General features: G+C 40.3%; 1 protein-coding gene and 1 pseudogene across 1 annotated transcript; both read left to right on the top strand.

Annotated features, from left to right (window-relative positions):
* Positions 1–1655: 1655 nt before the first annotated feature.
* Positions 1656–13746, top strand: spice1 (spindle and centriole associated protein 1). The gene is made up of 17 exons (XM_088322245.1): positions 1656–1982; positions 4567–4614; positions 4696–4833; positions 4898–5000; positions 5104–5201; positions 5340–5410; positions 5476–5579; positions 5667–5792; positions 7496–7749; positions 7828–7959; positions 8058–8157; positions 8565–8660; positions 8754–9025; positions 11909–12092; positions 12155–12191; positions 12277–12340; positions 13546–13746. The coding sequence occupies exons 1-17, from the start codon at positions 1881–1883 to the stop codon at positions 13603–13605; spliced, it is 1989 nt and encodes a 662-aa protein (XP_088178371.1). The 5' UTR covers positions 1656–1880; the 3' UTR covers positions 13606–13746.
* Positions 13747–15067: 1321 nt separating this feature from the next.
* Positions 15068–15197, top strand: LOC148348423 (U2 spliceosomal RNA; annotated as a pseudogene).
* The last annotated feature ends 6427 nt before the right edge of the window (positions 15198–21624 follow it).

Below are 21624 nucleotides of genomic sequence, written 5' to 3'. Positions count from 1 at the left end.
CAATGTCGTGGTTAATGGACCTGGTGTTGGCCACATACAAAGTCTGCAACGGTGGCTTCGGAGAGTTGTTAGCCTAGCTGTTAGAGAGACCATCAATACTGCACTGCCTTTTCCCAGACACCGCCCGAGTCGCTTCTGGAACCTGATAATAATCCTACGAAGTAACCGCTGACTTTCCTCAGAGTCTGATTTAACTGATGAATTCATTTTCAATGTAACGAGCAGCTAAGAGCTAGTGGTCCTTTGCAGCTTGTTTTGATTCATGCCCACCCCGGCTGTTTGACTGACAGTTTACACCAGCCTATCACAGTCGGGCACGCAAAAGGTCACGCCCACCCAAGAAATGCACACACAATCTCCCCTGTGCAGCACAGTCGGTGCTCTCTCTGACAACAATTAACGATATATTGATAAAAAGACAATTCAATTAAAAATCTGCAAAGGAGTGAACTCGCGATAACTGAAGCACATAATAGCGAGGGGTCTCTGTATATCATTAAAAACAAATGGAGCCGAAAGAGACGGCTCTCTTGCGTGAGCCGAGCCTAAAGAGCCGGGTCTCCAAAAAGAGCCAAAATTCCCATCACTAGTTTAATACTGTAAGTTGGTGCGCGTGGGACGTCTCACATAACGTCACGAATGGGGCGCGGTTTTAAATTTGGGACGAAAATTGACCATGTTAAAATGCAAGAATCAACTCTTTTTACCCAATAAATCGACCCTCATTTTTTTAAGCACAAGCAAATAACTATTAAGACATTTTACTACACGTAGTTAACTTTTTCTCAATGGAAGTTTCAATATTCACGTCAGAGAATTTCAATCGAATACACTATTAACACTGACATCTAGTGGACAAAAGGGTTCACTTCATAACGACTTGTTTTTAAGGGGCGTTTTCATATTACCTGTAACAGTCGTTATGTTGTCACTTACTTTTTTAAGCTAATTATAATTATAGTAATTGTAATGAAATGTTATCATAAATGTAGAATATAATAAAATATAGAATTATAGTGAAATATCGTGAAATATCGTGACTCAGTAGCCAGGTACTACATTTCCCGTCGTGCTCTTGGTATTGTACATATAAAGTAACCTAGGCGAATTCCAAAATAAAAGATCAAATGTAGAATTATTTGTCATACAAGTGTCAGTATTTTTAGTTAACCTTGTTTTGTTTATTTAAAGGCTTCCAGTTATTCGCCGCTATCACATTTTCCATAGAGCTGTAGTCTTCATGAGGCGTCGGAGGCGAAAAGGAAAATAAATAACACTGCTGCGAAAAACAAAATCATTTTTAGTTGAATTTGACTCTCTTCTAATTTTATGAGTCATAACAAATACGCATTTTGGATATAAATATATCAGGCGTTTATTACACTACTACTACTACTACTACTACTACTACTACTACTACTACTTCTACTACTACTACATTTCCCATCGTGCTCTTGAGACACAAAAAACTGATGTTGTAATACATCACAAAACAAGCATAAACATGAGAAACCTGTGAACTAATTTGTTTGGGACGTTAATACATCATTATTATTTTTATTTTTGATGCATTTATCCTTTTTAGTTTGAAGAATGAAGCCAAAAAGTTATCGGCACACTTCCGTGTCAACAGTACTATAAATCCCAGCATGCTCTTGGGCTACATGACATCAAGTAGAGGAAAGTAGCGCGGGACGGTTGAAAAACTCACACTTAAAACAAAAAATTCCACCAGAATTACCTCCCAAATGACTGTTGAACTACTTTTAGGATTGTTTTACGGTTGCTCTTTCTGGAAAAGGCTTAATTGAAACGTTAAGTCGCTCATTGCGAAATGAGTTGGTGGTGCTAATGCTAAGTTGACATTTTCTTTGGAAATCATGTCATTCACCAGAACAGGATGTCGGACGCAAGCCAGCAAGGGCTCCAAAAAGCCTCTTCGCCCCAAGAAGAAATCACTTCCCCCAAAAAGGGAGTGGGTGGTGAGTAAGTCTTCCATTTTCAACCGAAAACTACAGTTTTCGTTCACAGTGAGTCCTGGGGTTACGGCGACCGTAAGTACCGTAAACTAGATGTGTACGAAGGCAGAAACGCTGTGTAATATTCACCTTAAATTGCCATGTTGCGATAAATGAAAGAAAGCCTTGACCAAAATTTATACACCAAATATTTTGAAATCGAGTTGTCAAACTCAGTTTTTATTAAATATTGCTCCATTCTCATTATATATATATATATATATGTATATATATATATGTATATATACTGGACTGTCTCAGAAAATTAGAATATTGTGATAAAGTTCTTTATTTTCTGTAATGCAATTAAAAAAACAAAAATGTCATACATTCTGGATTCATTACACATCAACTGAACTATTTCAAGCCTTTTATTATTTTAATATTGCTGAATTTGGCTTACAGCTTAAGAAAACTCAAAAATCCTATCTCAAAATATTAGAATATCATGAAAAAGTATACAAGTAGGCTATTCAACTAATCACCTCAATCATCTAATTAACTCGAAACACCTTGCGAGGGTTTCCTGAGCCTTAAAAACACTCAGCTTGGTTCAGTAAACTAAATCACTGCTGATCTGACTGCTGTCCAGAGGACCATCATTGATACCCTCCATCAGGAGGGTAAGACACAAAAAGAAATTTCTCAAAGAGCAGGCTGTTCACGGAGTGCAGTTTCAAAGCATATCCACAAAAAGTCTGTTGGAAGGGAAAAATGTGGCCGGAAACGCTGCACAACCAAGAGAGATGACCGCAGCCTTAACAAAATTGTGACGAAGAGCCGCTTCCAGAATTTGGGGGAGCTTCAAAGACAGTGGGCTGAAGCTGGAGTCCAGGTATCAAAAGCCACAGTTCACAGACGTGTCCGGGAAATGGGCTACAATAGCCGTATTCCCATGGTCAAGCCACTTCTGAACTCAAGACAACGGAAGAAGCGTCTGACTTGGGCTATGGAGAAGAAGCACTGGACAGTTGCAGAGTGGTCCAAAGTCCTCTTTTCAGACGAAAGCAAGTTTTGCATTTCATTTGGAAGTCAAGGCGCCAGAGTCTGGAGAAAGGCTGGAGAAGAGCAAAATCCAAGTTGCTTGAAATCCAGTGTGAAGTTCCCACAGTCAGCAATGGTTTGGGGAGCCATGTCAGCTGCTGGTGTTGGTCCACTGTGTTTCATCAAGTCCAGAGTAAATGCAACTGTGTACCAAGAGATTTTAGAGCACTACATGCTTCCATCTGCTGAAAAGCTCTATGGAGATGAGGATTTCATTTTCCAGCATGATCTGGCACCTGCCCACAGTGCCAAAACCACCAGTAACTGGTGCACTGACCATGGCATCACTGTCCTTGATTGGCCTGCTAATTCCCCTGACCTGAACCCCATCGAGAATTTGTGGGGTATAGTTAAGAAGAAGATGAAAGACACCAGACCTACAAATGCGAATGAGCTGAAGGCCGCTATCGAAGCATCCTGGGCATCAATAACACCTCAGCAATGCCACAGGCTGATTGCCTCCATGCCACGCCGGATTGATGCAGTAATCCGTGCAAAAGGATTCCCAACCAAGTACTGAGTGCATCAATGGACATTTTCAAATGTTTGATTTAGTTTTGCTGTTATAAAATTATTTTTTTTACTTGGTCTGAGGAAGTATTCTAATATTTTGAGATAGGATTTTTGAGTTTTTTTCAGCTGTAAGCCAAAATCAGCAATATTCAAATAATAAAAGGCTTGAAATAGTTCAGTTGATGTGTAATGAATCCAGAATGTATGACATTTTTGTTTTTTAAATTGCATTACAGAAAATAAAGAACTTTATCACAATATTCTAATTTTCTGAGACAGTCCAGTATATGTATATTTATGTATGTATATATATATATGTATATTTATCTGCACCACTTATCCTCATTAGGGTCGCGTGAGTGCTGGAGTCCATCCCAGCTATCTTCAGGCAGTGGGCAGGGGACACCCTGAACTGGTTGCCAGCCAGTCGCAGGGCACACAGAGACAGACAACTCACTCTCTCATTCACACCTAGGGACAGTTTGGACCTGACATGCATGTTTTTGGAATGTGGGATGTATATATAATGGCATAAGATTAAAATATTAACAAATACAAATAAATAAGATTATTTTACAAAAAATCTAGTCTTGAATCCATAGGTTCTTTCTTTCTGCCCATCACTTTGTCTCTGTCCATCTCTCACTCTCTATATTTTTCCATCTCATGGTTTCAATGGGAGCGGACTTTCAAATACCGCATATAAAGCACAATGCTGACAGAGCACACGTTTTACGAGCTATTGTTTTTTTTTTGTATTATTTTTGTTTTGAAATCACGCACACATTGGCATTTTAGATACATTTGCAAGAGGATTTTTCCCAATTTTGAGTCCTGCACAAAAGTAGCAGCCACATCAAACACGCGTGGGCTGCACTAAAATTAAGCTTTCATTTTAGGGCCTGAAACTTTTGCCATGGCAGGCTTGAATGGCCTGCAGACTTTTGTGTATTTGACCAGCTTTGTTTTTCAAGCTATATTTTGGTTTCAGGATACGATTAGTGACCTGTCTGTGCACAAGCTGACCCCTGCAGAGCTGGTAAATCTGCTTTAGCTATCTTTTTTAAAAATCTTATTTAAGCCTACGAGTAAAGATGTATGTTCCTGCCTTTTCCTTTAGAACCATCGGCACGAGGTCCACAAGTCGCACAACAAGGTTGCCGCTCAGTGGGATCTGCGAGAAAAAGCGCTGAAGTCTCGCCTTAGACAGGCTGGAGTTAGTTCCCTGGATAAGACCAGTGATACAATCATCAGAGAGGTGTGGCATTGTTGTCAACATTTTTATTTTTTATCAATAAGTTACATTTGATTTGATTTTGTAGGTGTTTTCTGACAAACCTCCACTACAGGACGTGCTAGCCCGCTCTGATAGAGCCTTAGCTGTAGCCAATGACATTTTTGGTCACCCACCACGCAGGAAGATTGGTAGGATTCTGATCAGTCCTTACCCGAATTTCAATATTCACATCAAGGCATTTTTTTGTGGTTTAGTATTACATTTCAACGTGAACTTTATGTAATTCGGCAGGACATCCTAGCGTGACGGTGGCCCCACATTTGGACTCTCCTGTTTTTCAGAGATCTGCTGATCTGTCATCATACGATGATTCTATTTTGAAACCACAGGTAAACAACCGTTCAAGATAAAGTTGAATATTTGTTTTTAATACATTTTTTATTTAAAAAAAAAAACAAACACTTCATCTAATGGTTTGGATGTTGATGTTCTTTTACCTGCATTACATTTTAAACTAAACTTTTCAGGGTCCCCTTGAACGAGAGATGGACTATGAATACAGTGATGAAGAGCCCCCAGAAGACAGAGTACCTCAAAAGTAACTAAAGACAGACAATAATATATATTGTATTCTTCTTTTAATAATACTGAGGTGACAATTAGATTGGGAGGATCACAGCACCAAAGAAATCATCACTGGGTCCCTGAACTAAGAATTACTAGTCCAAAGACTCCCTGCACATCAGTTCGAACCCCATCCCAAAGTGGTATCTAATTTGTTTTAATGTTAGGTTAAAAAAGCTCTAATGTTAGTTATAATTATAATATTAATTAATTTCCCACTTTCCTCTTAGCTCTCAATGCCACAGCAGCAGTTCAGCGCCTACGATCCACACAGAATCATTCGGCGGTAACAGTTGAGGATTCTTCCTTTTTGGTTTCACAGGTTCTCAACCCTAATCTTTCAAACAGTCAGACAGGTATGAAACCAGGGTTCGTACGGGTGCTTGAAATTCGGTAAAATGCTTGAATTTTAATGTTGTGTTTTCAAGGTCGGGAAAATGCTTGAATTTTGGGGGAAGTGCTTGAAAATGCTTGAAGTTCTTGCCATGTTTATCGGCAGTCTGACTCGACTGACAACATAGGAAACAAAGAAAAATAAATTTTAAGTCCGCTTAAAATGACCCCAACACTGTAGCTGCCATTGCAGCAGTTTGTGATGCGAAGGGGATTCGGACAAGCACATCAGACCAAGAGGCCGGGAGGTTGAAATTTTAATGAAGGAAGGCTCGTAAAGATAGATACAAAACATGATTAAAACGTGGAACAAATCTACACATGACATGCTTCAGAGTGTGCAAAAAGATACAACTATTCACAATGGGAGAGTCAGCGTTTTCCAGTCATATGAAAGGCGATGACGTTCGGAACTATTCTTTTTTTATTTTTATTTTGCTAACAGTCAGCTGCATTTTCCACCTAAACAGGGCACTTTGAAATATGTATTTGTGCAAGAATTATTTAAAAATTATGGGACATGTAAAAAATTAAGGTAGCGTTTCCCAGTAGTATTGTGTAATGGGAGAAACTTCATGCAAATGAAAATGTACCATCATTTTATGGGGAGAGATTTGTCTCAAAAAATGTGTACACTTTAACGTTCTGACAGCCACAAACATATTTCATATCAACTCAAGATCCAAAAATCATGTGTTGATAGTTGCACATGCAAGATTAAAAATTGCATATGTAAATCGTGGATATAGAGCCCTTTTGTGTTTGCAAACAAGTGTGACATAGCCAACTTTCACACGCATTGGTGAGGCAAAACAAAACTGTGAAATTCCTCTCAGCCGATCGATGGAGAAGGATCGTACATAGTAACATGTCAAATAACCGCAAAGTATGTGCAAGCAGCCAGATAGCGACTTTGTTAGTGATCTTCGTATAAAAACAAAACATTCTTTTAATCGGCACTGGACATAAATTGTGTGAAACACTTTGTGGCGCTTTTGTGTGTATTTTCACCTCATATAGAACGCCGGTCCATGTCAGTTAAGTGGATGAAAATAGTGTCTCAGATGACCACTTCATATTTACAGTAGCTCAGTTTGCACATGAGTGACTTTCCCAGGCTTGCACCTACTTTAAAAACATCATTTGTGTTGGTGTGATAGATAATGTTAACTACAATTAAACATTTATTTGTTATTAACACTATAATAATGTCTTAATAAATATATAAAACATACATTAATGAATATGTTATTATTATAATTATTACAAAGATTTACTTGCTAGCATCAGTAATGGCAAAATCTGTCTTTATTCGGAATTGATGCCAAACAATTCCCTAACACTTATCCTACTTGCACTTACTAAGGTGTTTGGCATTTAAGAAAACCAGATGCCAATGATAACTTATCAGATATGAAATGGGTCCAGTAGACATGGACATTCCTAATGATGTCCTATGTCCAGTCATTTCTTTTAAATGGTTGCAGCTGCAGTGAATTGAAAACATTATTTTGAGTAAGTGTGATTTGATATCACATCATACAATTTTTACAAGGAGAGATCCAGCGTAAATCTGCATGAAAAAGGTGTATGAACCCTGTAAAACACATCAGAAAATCTTAGATTGAACACATCTACGGTACATAAAGGGGTCGTTTGTCTGCAGGCAGTCACTCTGCCAGGACCAGAAAGCGTTCCTGCAAAACCACTGAGCTCAACGGTTCCAACGCGCCATCTTTCGCTGGGGAGCAGCCCGGCTTGGGCCTGCTGCAGAAAATGCTGGCCCAAGTGGAGCTCGACTTGGATTCCTTGAGTCCGCAAACATCCAAGCAGAGCCTGCAACGCCCGGCCCAAGGCCTCAGCGGCTTTTCTGTGGCTTTGCTTTCAGCTTTTCAACGTCTGGTTACCCATCTTAAAGATGTACTGTCTAAAAAATGATTTCAATGTAAAGGTATTACCATTTCTGAGATACTGATCAAATCTGTCTGGTGTCCTCAGCGGGAACACGAGGCTGAAAAAATGACTGAAGAGAGAAGAAAACTCGAGGAGAAGCTAAATGAGCAACAAAGCTTGATTGACGCGCTCACTGCCGAGACCATGACTCTAAGAGAGGAGGCGTGCACCCTGAAGGTGAGATGCACTTGACTGACACTCCAAATGCACAGCTGTTTCAATACAAACTAATGCATGCGCTCGTTCGGATCTCTTGTTTAATCTCATGTCTTCAGGCAGAGTTTCAGCAGCACAATAAGGAGATGGAGAAAAAGCTGGACTCGGTGGTGTCAGCAATGGCCACACACATTAATGAACCTGATGCCATAGCTCCAGGTGCATCTTTTTTGTGTGTCTTATTAAAATTCCTATGGGATAAAGTTGTCTATTGGGGGCAAAATAATGAATTACATTTGCTATTCGTAATATTGAGACTCTAGTCTAATTGGTACAGGGAAACCGACCACCTGAGAAATTATTTAAAAAAAAAACAATCACATCTAAAAATAACAAAAGGTAATTCGCATCAAAACAAAAACTGTTAGCCAATGTTGGGGCAGTTGTTCTTTTATCCAGTACTGGATAGAGCCCATGTACCACTTGTAAGTCTTGTTACAAAACTGAAAAGCAGTATTCTAGATAATCACAATACTGTATAAGAACATCCAAAATATTTGGCCTTTAAAATGGTGATTTGGAATGCTCAATTAGGTGTACCTAATGAAGTATCCTTATCTGTACAGGTCAGCAGCCCGTTGCTAAGCAACCACCTGTTGCCATGCCTTCTGCAATCAGACTATCCTCTTCTGGACAAGAACATGACTGTCAACTAATCCCTGGCGAGTTAATTCATTTGTTTACTACTAAGTGGTTAGGTTTTTTTTTTTTTTTTTCAAAACCAAAAAAAGGGAAAAAACATAATCTTTCTACAGAACCAGATCAGGCCGCCAACAACAAGCATCGAGCATACAGCCCTTTGTCCAGTCTGACCAGCCTCCCTCTTACATCGCGATTTTCTCCCGACTCTTTGGAGGCCGAAATCACTGAGCTCTGCAGACTCCGAGACTCTATTAGCGCTAAGCTTAGCCAAGCTTGCGTCAGACGTTTGGAGGATAACTGTTCCAGCTCCGTTGGCCAGGGCGGAGTGACACCTGAGTGGACGTCGGAGCCTGAGAGTGCCAATACGCTAAGTCAACACATAGAAGTGTGTATTTTTTTCATTAAGAATGTATCGTATTTTCCGCACTATAAGGTGCACAGAATTATAAAGCATACCTCCCAAAACAGGCTTTTTTTTCATATATTTTTCATACATAAGGCACACTGGACTGTGAGGCACTTTGAAATAAAACTACAGTAAGATCTAGCGTTGCAAAAAATACATAAAATAAAATAATTTTATTGAGCATAAATTAACATTATCACATCTGGTTTCACCGATGAAATAATTTATTCATTCATAAATGGTAGCGGTGGGGGGGGCTCCGCCCTGGTTTATTCCTGGACGCTGGCTATTTCAGCTGAAAATGAAAATCTCCATTCTGATCCCTGTATGTATATATATATATATATATATATATATATATATATATATATAAAATGTTTTATAATCAATTATGATACAACGTTATGCACCCAATTGTTTAGTTATTCCATGTTTTGCAGGGGATCCCTGAAAACGCATTAAATATGAATAAAAATGTTCACAGATCTACAAAAAAAGATAACATACAAAACAATTTTAGCTTTTTACACACTGAACAGATTTCAGGTCAAACAAAGCAAAATCCCTGGAAATTCAAAACAATAAAGGAAAAATAAACAATTTTAACTCCATAGTGCTATGAATGAATGAGAAAATGCAAAACAACCCAACTATTTACAATTGTATTTTAACCAAATCGGATACAGATCCTCTGGAAAAACTCACAAAAAATATAAATTAAAGTAAGTAAAGCAAAAGATCAGCAGACTTCAAAATTCAATGCATATTGCTTTTAAGCAATCAATATAAGTTTTAATGAGTCCAAATTTGGCTAATTATTCTGCTCAAAGTACATGCAGTACTTTCTTTTTTTTTGGTCCTCTATATTGAACTCAATTATTACCCAACACTTTAGGGCCCTTTCCGTGTTTGTAACCAAGTGTGACGTAGCCAAGCTTCACATGCATTGTTGAAGAACAACTGCATAATTTATGTCAGTTTATTGCAGTTCATTGACACCATTGAAAGAAGATTTGTAGATCATTCTCATGTCACATGGTCCAAATCAAACCAAGTAACTTGTCAATCATAGATAGGAACAGTTTAAAATAGTACAAAGTATGTGCTAGCAGCAAGATCTATCTACAGTATATACCAAAGCCATATCCCCCTAATGCAGGGGTCGGGAACCTTTTTGACTGAGAGCCATAAAAGCACAATTTTTGGAAATTCTTTTCAGTGAGAGCCATATAATATGTTTTAAGACTGAATTCAATTAAATGTGAGCATAACAAGCTTCTTAATTTATTATTTTAATTTATGTTGTTATAATACTCACCATTAATGCGACTTCTGGTACTACATGGATTTGCTGATGGTTTTGTACTTTGGTTGGTTCTTGGTGAGTTTAAGCTTCATGCAGGCATTGAGGCTTTCATCCGTTAAACGTGATGGGAGGATGGACTTGATGTTTTTGAGATGTGAAAATGACTGCTCACATGAATACGTCGATCCAAACATTGTCAATACACCAATACTCACACGCCTCAGTGTGTGGTATGTGACTGGAAGCCCGGTCCAAGTTTTGAGACTCAGCTCGTCTTCGGGTTGAAGTTTGTTCATTTCTGTTCACATGTACTTGCTCGCCAACTCCGCTTTCTGTCGTGCAATTCTTTCCAACACTTCATTCAGTGATTTGAACTTGTTCATCCACATCTTCAATGCAAAGGCAGCATGGCGTGTGTCGAAGTGCCGCTTTACATTCAACCGTTTAATCGATGCAATTTTGTCATTGCAAATTAAGCATACCTCTCCACAAAGGCAAATTCTTCGGTCCATTCGTCCTGAAATGTACGATATTCATCATCTTTTTTTCATTTCGCCATCTTCTCCGTCGAAGGGTTAGCTTTGAGCAAATGACGAACGGCCAAGGGACGGAAAAGGGGGCGTGTACCTGTGCCCCCAGCAACGACCCAGTATTGGCCAACGTAGGGTATTATCATCCAATTAAACTACCAGGAATAGACAATCGCTCATGCAACCGGAACTCTGCACAAGACATGAGCAGTATAAAGTCGATGGATGGATTTAAACAAATGATGATTTTTTTTTTTAACCCAAATCTGCGACCCATATGTTATCATCAAAAGAGCCACATCTGGCTCGCGAGCCATAGGTTCCCGACCCCCGCCCTAATGGGAGGTGGCTTCCTAGTGGCTATGTAGCTAGCAGCAAGATAGAGACTATTTTAGTCATCAAAGTCAACATAAAAAAAAAACTTTCTTTTGATTAGAGCTGGATTTCTTCCTTTAATGGTACAGGAAAAATTGGCCTTGAAAGTGCTTGAATTTGGCCATGAAAAAGGTGTACGAACCCTTGAAATTAATCAAAAATATTGTTAGTTTGCTAAATATACAAACACATTATAAGCTAAGGAAAGACATGATCTCGACAATTCAAACAAGAGTCATTTTGTACAAAACATTGGCATAAACAAAAAAATTCTTTCAAGTCATCACAATATGTTTCATACTTGGGGACAATTGGTGTCCAAAGCAACATCTGAGCTCCTGTCAAAGATCTGCTCTTTTTTGTGTCCTTTTAGCAACTGACAATTAAAATATTGATAACAAGAGGGCAATCAAAGACCACTATAAGTTTCTCGAAAGCAGAGCAGTTTGCATATACAGTATCATTTAATTGTAACCATGCATCTCCGATTGTATTCACTTTATTTTCTGGTATATATGGCCCACCGGTTCAGAAGGTGCACTTTCACATTTCTGTTTAATTTGGGACTTTTGGCTGTACTTTGGGTCCAGAAAATATGGTCTTTTGTTTTTAAATAACTCTGATCTATAATCACCTTGGCTTTTCTTGTAGGGAACTCAGACTAGCAACAGTGCAAGTTTTGTGCAGCAGCGCCTCCTAGAGCTCAACAGACAAAGCGCAGCAGCCAGAGCACGACTGCTGGACCTAATCGAGCAGCAAAAGCAAACCCTTTCTGCCCGTGTGTCCCCGTCCACATCCCCCGTGCCCCTGTCTGCTTTCAGTCCGCAACCTTCAGGTAGACTGTTCAGAATTCTTGCTGTGTGATTGTTTGTAAGTGACAATCGTCCTCTTACCCAGGTGGCAATGGAAGTATAAATGGATCAGAAAACAGACGGTGAGCTGGATGCAGAACCCAAAGTCATAAACATTCATCAAATATGATATGTCTCACTGTTTTTCTGGTAATTCCTTTAATATAGATCAGCTGGCTCGCAAGTGTACTCTCGACATTATGAAGAGGCGCAGCGGGATGGGAGCGCAAAGGTGCACAAACACAAAAAGCCATGCAGTGGTACCTCTTCATACGATCTTAACTCATTCTAGGATCATGCTCGTAGCTCAAATGGCAAATTAGCTAATTTTCTAGATATGAAATGCAGTTATTAAAAACGAATCGTCCGCCTCAGACCCCGAAAAGCATCTAGGTCAACCCTAAATAGCTATAAACACATCTTCCTGATCACTATAAACACAAATAGTTATCAAACAAACAAATACAGTAATAATATATATATATATATATATATATATATATATATATATATATATATGGTAATAGTAAGAGAATAAAATGTGAGTTTATTATGAAGTTTTTTTTTTTTTTTTTTTTTTTTTTTTTTTTTTTTTTTTTGAACAATTTTATTGACACTACTAACGGCAAATAAACAGTGTGAGTTTATTATGAGGGAGTTGGGGTTTTGGGGTTTTTAAGGGTTATTGTTCTATCTTCGTTATTCATGATCCATTATCCGTTATCAGTCAGTTCATAATACGCTACAAAGCCTAGGAGCCGGGACACTTACTCTCAGCCAAAAGGCCAAGTTAAGGTCCTAGCCCTAAAGCCTTGCTGCGATCATTGCGAATGCACCGTTCCCGGAGGTACTGCAATACCGGGCCGATGCGTGGAGTGGACAGAGCAAGCTCTTATTTGTCCTATATTAAAGTCCACAGTCAAAAAATCACAGCAGGGAGTTGCTGTAACTAAGGTGTGCGCATGGTGCAGTGGGGGGGTAGTGACTAAGTCGAGACTCGATGATACATAAAGTTACTGTTACTTTAAATTGACGGTTACCTAAACATTTTTACAGCAGTTTTTAAAAAAAATATATTTTTTGCCTGTTTCAGTTATTTGTCATCACTTTATTTTGCCCTTTGAGGTCTACTTGCAACATTTTTACTTTCTAATGGTGGTTTTAAGAAAAACTTATCCAAGAAAGTTTGTCTTTGCCTCCCTTTCAAAATGTTACGAAAATGCGTAAGGCAAGTATCGTTAAAAAGAGCTGAGCGTGATCCTGAGTGGTCTCAAGTTGGAGCCTCCGGGACTGCTTGTTAGTGTGACTTGCCGTTGTATGTGGAGCAGGATTTTTGTTCGGAATTAATATATTAAAATTCTCGTATCAAGGGGTGTTCGTATATAGAAGTATGACTTTATGATTCTCTCTGCCACTTAATAATTGTTCCCCCCACAGCAAAAAGGAAAGCGGGAAGTGCAAGATGGCTGGTTAGCTCTCTCCACTCACATCCCATGACAAGAGGACCCCTTGTCCCCCATCCCCACCCACAGAATTGTGTAAATAAATCTGTTTTTAAACTATTAATTAGGCTATTAAAATTCTGATTGGGGTTGTGTCCTTTGTTCCCAATAAATTATCTACTTTGAACTACTTGCAGTGGATTGATATTCTCATTTGAACGTGGTCATTCTTGCAGCTTGCTGACACGACAGCAACAAGCAATATGGACTGGAATGTGTGCATTGAGTTAGGAGGCGATGCAATACGCTACCAAGTCAGTAGGTGGCAACATCTATTTGCTAAGTAAGTGCAGGTTTGCCGCTCTGATTTGCAAGGGGGACGGTCGAGCCCCGTTTAAATTGTTTATGCTAATGAGTCGTTATTTAGTCAAATAGATTCCAATATGTACATATGTTATGTAGTTTTTGTAATAAAACCCATTAACTAATCCAGCCAATGCATAAAACAACCAAGCTGCTTTTTGTCCTCCCCTTGGGAAATGTTGCAATATTTTATGGGTAAAATAAATCAGCTCTGTGCAATATTTAGTAACATAAATATCCTTTATGCTGTGTAAATAAATCACAAGGAGTTTTTTTTTTTTTTTTAGGGCAGGGGTGGATGGCAGGCCGAAGCTCATTGTGACCGGGCGAGTAAGTGGAGGACAAGGGTGAATGGGGATTAACCCCACCCGAGTGCCTCTCAATGCACTCCCTTCCTCCCAAAGCACCACAGGGAATCTAGACTTTTCACACGCGATTGACCAGAAAAACATTTTGGTTTCCATTTATATTTTATTTTCAGATAAAGTGTATCACGCTCAAATAACAGCAATGGAAAATTGGTTTTGTATAAAATGGATTAAAACCGCACATGAGACATAAATGCAATACAATAATTCTGGGGTGAATGGGGGTAGCTTTCATCGATTCATTTCCATGTGCCCCCACTTCACCTCTGTGAAGGAGTTGCAAATAACACTTTGTAAAACATACAATCACATAATTTCGAAAGCACATTCTGCCCTCGTCTTTTCGTCAAAAGAAACAGACTGTTTTGTGGCAGTGTTTAAAAATATTCTGAATATCCTCAAAAATATATTACAGGTTAGGTGCATAGTTTGAGTCTTCCTTAAAAAAGTTGAATATTTTCTCTTAATTATGTGTTAACAATGCATAACTGATTTGCAAGAGTCCTTATGCTTTATTTTCCACCATGCCTAGCTTCTTTTACTATTACCAAAGCTGTTTCTCCAGGCACCAGTCCAATAGCCTTTCTCACACCTCACCTTCATAGCCTGGCCTTTTACTGAGCAGTATCTACTCAACCAATAACAGACGTCATCGGCACTGATTATTTCACTAAACATTCTAACAACGACAATCTTGTTAGCATTATCAGTCAGCTTCTAATGAGAGTCTAGATGTGTCGGCATGCGACAGTGATGGCGATAGTTATGAGGAAGAAGTTGAGGAGGATCATTTCTATAGTTTTTGACTAAGTCACTATCTTTGATTTTTGCATTTCGGAGATGGAATATGAGCTTGCTCTGTCCACTCCACGCATCGGCCCGGTATTGCAGTACCTCCGGGAACGGTGCATTCGCAATGATCGCAGCAAGGCTTTAGGGCTAGGACCTTAGCTTGGCCTTTTGGCTGAGAGTAAGTGTCCCGGCTCCTAGGCTTTGTAGCGTATTATGAACTGACCGATAACGGATAATGGATAATGAATAACGAAGATAGATCAATAACCCTTAAAAACCCCAAAACCCCCATCAGTCAGCTTCTCCACTGTAAATCCTGAAAACTGTGACCTCACTCCCTCAAAGCGATTCCAAAACTCTTGATAAAGAGCTGCTGTTTCAAAACTCACATCAAAGCCTTTGCCAGAAGTCATTTAGAAAAAAGGGGAAGACCTGGAACCACAGACAGAGAGTCAGAGGGTCCCAGAGTTTTCCCCGGTGAGTCTCAAAATGAGGTACTACTCTTAAGTGATGTGTCTGACACAGGTGACACTCTCGATGATCTCGATGATCACCAAAGAATGGACTCAGATCCCCCGGTTTTGTCTAACTAGTTTAAATACTTTAACAACAATTATGAACATTACATTCTCTACTATCAATGTGAGAAGTGTGAGATCAAAGGTTAAGGCTCACAGTGTTTTATCGTTCTTAAAAACTATCAGAACAGATGTGTTTTTACTACAGGAATGCTGCATCCCCTTTCTAAAAAATTATAAACAGTGGGAAGAGATTTGGCCATATCCGTCATTATGGAGTGGCTCGAATGAAAACCGTAACGATGGGGTAGCCATTTTAATAAACAACCCTCAACTCATCATAAAGGGGAGTACTATGATGAGAGACGGACGCGCAATCTTAGCAAGACTTTCTTATATAGGGAATGATTTTAACCTCATTAACATATACGGCCATGCCGACAGACAACTCAGGTACGAACTTTTAGAGGACATCCAGTCGCATATGCTAGGCCATCAACCACTAATCGTGGGAGGAGATTTTAATTGCATCCTAAGTAGGAAGGATAGAAAGAGGAACGATGAGGAGTTTAAAGTAGATAAAACATCAACTTTATTACAAGACATGTGCCGGACATTTAAACTGGTGGACTGTTTCAAATCCATACATCCAGGAGAGGAGGGCTTCACCTGGTTCAGTAGTGACAATGCCAGAGCCTCTCGAATAGACTACATATTTACGAGGGGTTTAGCACAGAGTGATGCAAGATTAATTCCAGTTTTTTTTTCGGATCACTTGCTACTGTCCTGCTCTTTCTCATTTCCTTCAGGTATGACTGTTGGGAAGGGTTTGTGGAAGTTAAACTGCTCCCTGCTGGAGGATGAGGCTCTAGCCGCACAATACAGGGAGCTGTACAAAGACTGGCAGACCCTTCAAGACTCGTATGATTCACGAGCACAATGGTGGGAAATGACAAAGAAACGAACACAGACCTTTTTTAAAAATGCAGGGAAAAACAAGAAACTTAAAGAGATGAAACGCATGTCGGGACTACAAAGAAGACTCCAACGCTATTTCATCCTAACAGAAAAGGGGATGGACTTTAATGATGAAATCAAAGAGACCAAACAAGAACTAAACGCTTTGGCGGAAATAAAGAGCAAAGGCATCATAATAAGAAGCAGAGAAAGAGAAATAGAAGAAGGGGAAAAATGTACACGCTACTTTTTAAAAAAAATTATGGGCAAAAATGAGGGGATTTTTAAACTTCAAAACAAAAACGGGCAAATAACAAAGGAAAGTAGTGAAATAACCAGATTGGTAGAAGACTACTACAAAAAATTATTTGAAAAGAAAGAAACATATGAGAATGAAATGGGGCATGTATTAGATCATATTTCAAGATCAGTGCGTCAAAACCCCTTTTTAACATCGGACTTTACCCAAGACCAACTGAATGATTGCATAAAGACTATGAAAAAAGGCAAATCACCCGGGGAGGACGGACTGAACCTCGAATTTTACCGGACTTTTTGGGATATTTTAGCACCAGATCTGTTAACTGTTTTTAACGAATTTTCCAGTCGAGACCATATGCCAGACAGTTTCAGAATAGGGATAGTTACTCTATTGCACAAAAAAGGAGACAAAATTGACTTAAAAAACTGGCGACCCATAACGCTTTTAAACGTGGACTGTAAAATTTTCAGCAAGCTTCTAGCAACACGAATGTCTGTTGTCTTGGGAGACTTGGTTGATCCAGACCAAACCTGTGCCATTGTGGGAAGGAAGATCAGCGACAGTCTCATGCTGATCCGTGACACCATTTGTTATGCAAGAGACAGAAACATGCGACTAGCGGTCCTAAACCTAGACTTTGAAAAAGCCTTTGATCGAGTCTCGCACCAATACCTCTTCAGGGTATTGCAAAAATGTGGTTTTCCCCAAAAATACATCAAGTGGGTAGGACTGCTATACCGAGACATCTACAGCAAATTCATGATTAACGGGAATTTATCGGAAGCAATCGAGATCAACTGCGGTGTACGTCAAGGTTGCACTATGTCTCCCCTTCTCTATGTTCTTTGCATTGAACCTTTGGCACAAATGTTAAGAAAAGATAGATTTGTCGAAGGCATCAATATCCCAGGAAGTGGGGGACAAATTACCAAGTGTGTTTTGTACATGGATGATTTTAATATTTTGTGTACTGACCGCGCATCTGTTGAAAGAGCCCTTGACTTGACTGACCTGTTTGGGAGGGCGTCTGGGTCAAGGCTAAATAGAGAAAAATCACAAGTGAAGTTTTATGGAATGTGGAAAGAGACAGAAAAGGCAGGACTCCCGCTGACGGTGTTAAAGACAGACCAGAAAATCCTAGGGATAAAATTCAATGCGGATGGAGGAGGCGAGACCAACTGGGATGACGTGACAAGGAAAGTTAAGCAAAAACTTGTTTTTTGGTCACTAAGAAAACTGACAATAGAGGGGAAGGTCCTAATCATCAAAGCGATCATCCTCCCAATGCTTTTGTCAATCAGTTTAATTTTTATGCCTAAAAGAAACGTGCTGTTACAACTGGACCGAGCCATCTTTCGCTTTGTCTGGGGCTCAAAGTGGGAAAGGATAAAAAGAGATACAATGAAAAAGAAAAAGGAAATAGGGGGGAAAGGAGTGCCTGACCTCCAGCTTTTCCTGGGAAGCAAATATGTCTCTCTCCACTTCCAAAACGCTGTGGGCCCACCCAACAACCCGAAAAGTCAAGCAATGACCCGTTTTTGGATGGGCTCATATTTGCGGAAGCTAAAGCTTGTACCAGACAATCGTTTGATTCCAGTTTCGTTTAACTTGCCACCAACACATCTCTTTATTCGGGATTTTTTGAAGAAGTTTGATTTGGAAACACAAGAATGTCACACTTTACAAAACCACAGGGCCCTTATTGCTATTGTGCAAGAGCGAGCTACAGTAAGCCCTGTGCGGGGGCTTGCGTTTGGCGAATCCACAACGGTTTGGAGCAACGTCAATCATCCTGCCCTCCCAAACAGACTACGAGACTTGTCATGGATGGTGGCTCATGAAGTTCTCCCAGTCAGAGCTGTAATGCACCACCGAGGAATGTCAGCGACTTCGACGTGCCCTCGACCTGGCTGTGGCACCCAGGAGTCGGTGAGGCACCTTTTTTGTGAGTGCAGCGCTGCCCAGGTCTTGTGGACAATGGCCGAACAACTAGGAAAGTTCCCGGACTTGCCAGCAGGAGAGGTCCCTGATGCACAGTACGTGCTTTACGGGGTGAGTCGGTCGAGGAGGCCTCGGAACGACTTTGCCAGGGACTGGCTCACTCTCGCCGCCATCAAGGACGCCATCTGGACCTCCAGAAACCTGCTGGTATGGAGGTGCAGGCAGATCCCCCCCGTGGCTGTGCTCCAAATGGCTGCAGATACCATACAATCTGCGAGCGGCGGGCCTAGGACGCAGCCATAAAGAAGACTCGTCTGCACCCACCCGGAGGGGGGAGCCGGAGCTACACTGTGGGAGTCCCGGCAGCAACGGCCTGGGTTGTGGAACCCAGAAGGGAGAGGACCCACGCAGAAGGGAAAGGACCCACACAGAGGACTGGAAGAATGCTGCTTGGGAGGGTGGGATGGCAGAGCTATGCCCTTGCACAATAGTATTGCCTTTTACACGCTGGTTAACTATTGTTAAAAGAAAATAACTCTGAAATTGTTTAATTGATGTTGAAAATGTCAGGAAAAAATGTTAAAACGTCATATCGTCACGTCATATTGTCAAATATAAAAAAATTGTGAATATGCTTGATGGCTGTGCTTTGCTGCTGTTGGTGTCGGTGGATTTGTTCAGACCGAGGACAATCGACTTTGGCCTGGACGGATCTATTGACACTAACAAAGATGTTATATAATGAAATTGTGAATATGTTTGATTTTCGAGAAGGTTTGTTCAAACCTCACTTTGTGTTTGCTGTTAAAAACGTAATATTGGAATATAATATTGTGAATGTGCTTAATTGCTGTTGAGATTGTCATGATTGTTTTCTGTTTTTAGTGTCAATAAATTTGTTCAAACCAAAAAAAAAAGCTGTTCAGGGCAGAACACACTGGGCAGGAGGAATAGGGTGTGGGGTACGTGATGAAGAGTGACATATTTCATTTTTGTCTTTATTTATTAGTGTAGCATGGAAACAGTGAAAGTAGTAAGTGACCTTCAAGTACAGCAATAATGGCAACCTAAACATTAAGAAATATCAAAAATTTATTTGAGCAGAAATGCACATATTTGCACATGCATCATAAACTACCTGACGATGCTGCAAACATGTCACAAGCCAGTAGATGTCATCAGCGAGTTGGGAAGTTCCAAATTCCATACAGCTCCTTTAAATACCTTTTATTTAAAAAAACAAATTGGGCACAGAACGTAGTGTTCCTCCCTACAATCATGAAGGTATGTTTCAAAATATCCCTTGCGCCATTGATCTCTAGAGATTAATTTTCAAAGTTGGCAATTTGAACTTGTGATGTCACTCCATCACAACAAGGACTCAAAACAATGGAACGTCCCGTTGAAAACACAGAAATTGTAGTTATCAGGGAATACATTACGCTCATTATTGCTTGGAGTAATTGGAATGTTGTTTACCATGTCGCTGGGGGGACGTCTGACTGTCCGAGGTGCGTCAAAAGCTGTGTGCAGTAAGTTTACCTGTAGTCAGGTACAGCATGTGTTCCTTTGTTGCCTGTGCCTCCTTTAGGTATGTGAATGTCACTTTTCCTTTTCTGTTTTTCGATGCGTGTCCTAAAATTAATATATTTTCCAGATAGCGCCCTCTTCTATGCGGCAGCGTGTTGGGGAGGCAGCGTCAAGAAGAAGGATGCCTCTCGTCTCAATAAACTGGCTAGGAAAGCGAGCTCTGTTGTGGGCAAAGAGCTGGACAGCCTAACAACAGTAGCTGAGAGACGAGCACTGAAAAAGCTGAGGTCAATCATGGACAATCCATTGCATCCACTACACAGCATTATCTCCAGACAGAATTTGTCCAGACCTACAAATACCTGGGTGTGCAGCTGGACAACAAACTGGACTGGTCTGCCAACACAGAAGCTCTATGTAGGAAAGGGCAAAGCCGACTTTACTTCCTCAGAAGGCTGGCCTCCTTCAACATCTGCAAAAAGCTCCTGAAAATATTCTACGAGACAGTAGTGGCAAGCGCCCTCTTCTATGCGGCGGTGTGTTGGGGAGGCAGCGTCAAGAAGAAGGATGCCTCTCGTCTCAATAAACTGGCTAGGAAAGCGAGCTCTGTTGTGGGCAAAGAGCTGGACAGCCTAACAACAGTAGCTGAGAGACGAGCACTGAAAAAGCTGAGGTCAATCATGGACAATCCATCGCATCCACTACACAGCATTATCTCCAGACAGAAGAGCAGTTTCAGCGACAGACTGCTGTCACTGTCTTGTACTACGGACAGACTGAAGAGATCTTTTCTTCCTCATGCCATGAGGCTCTTTAACTCCACCCGGCAGAGTAAAGGCCCACATTAAACCACACCACCTACATTGGATATTACCGAATCTTACTGCAATATGTATTCTGTGTAGCACTATTTAGTTACTCTATATAACTCAGTAGCCTAGATGGTAAGGCGCCCGCTTTGAGACTGGGAGGTCGGTGGTTCGCGCCCCGGCCGAGTCATTCCTAAGACTTAAAAAGTGGTCGGCGGCGCCCTCTGTTGGCTGCGGCTGCATCGGCTCGCTACAACGGGTCAGGTGCAATCGACATTTCGTTCTGTGTACATTGTTACACAGAATGACAATACAAGGAAATTATTATTATTATTATTATTATAACACGCTACAGTGGGCATTTGCACGTCACACTGGGTATTTGTATATTGCATTCTTTTGGCTTTATTATTGTACTGTTCTCAGCTCAGGGATGCTGCTGGAAATGTGAATTTCCCTTCGGGGATGAATAAAGTATCTATCTATCTATCTATCTATCTACATCCACGTTAGCGTGCAATCCCCCAAAGGCTT

The sequence above is a fragment of the Urocampus carinirostris genome, chromosome 18, assembly GCF_059441175.1.
Source record: "Urocampus carinirostris isolate Australia breed hairy pipefish chromosome 18, RoL_Ucar_1.0, whole genome shotgun sequence".
NCBI lineage: Eukaryota > Metazoa > Chordata > Actinopteri > Syngnathiformes > Syngnathidae > Urocampus > Urocampus carinirostris.
Note: the sequence above shows the minus strand (reverse complement) of the source record. Positions and strands in the feature narration are given on the sequence as shown.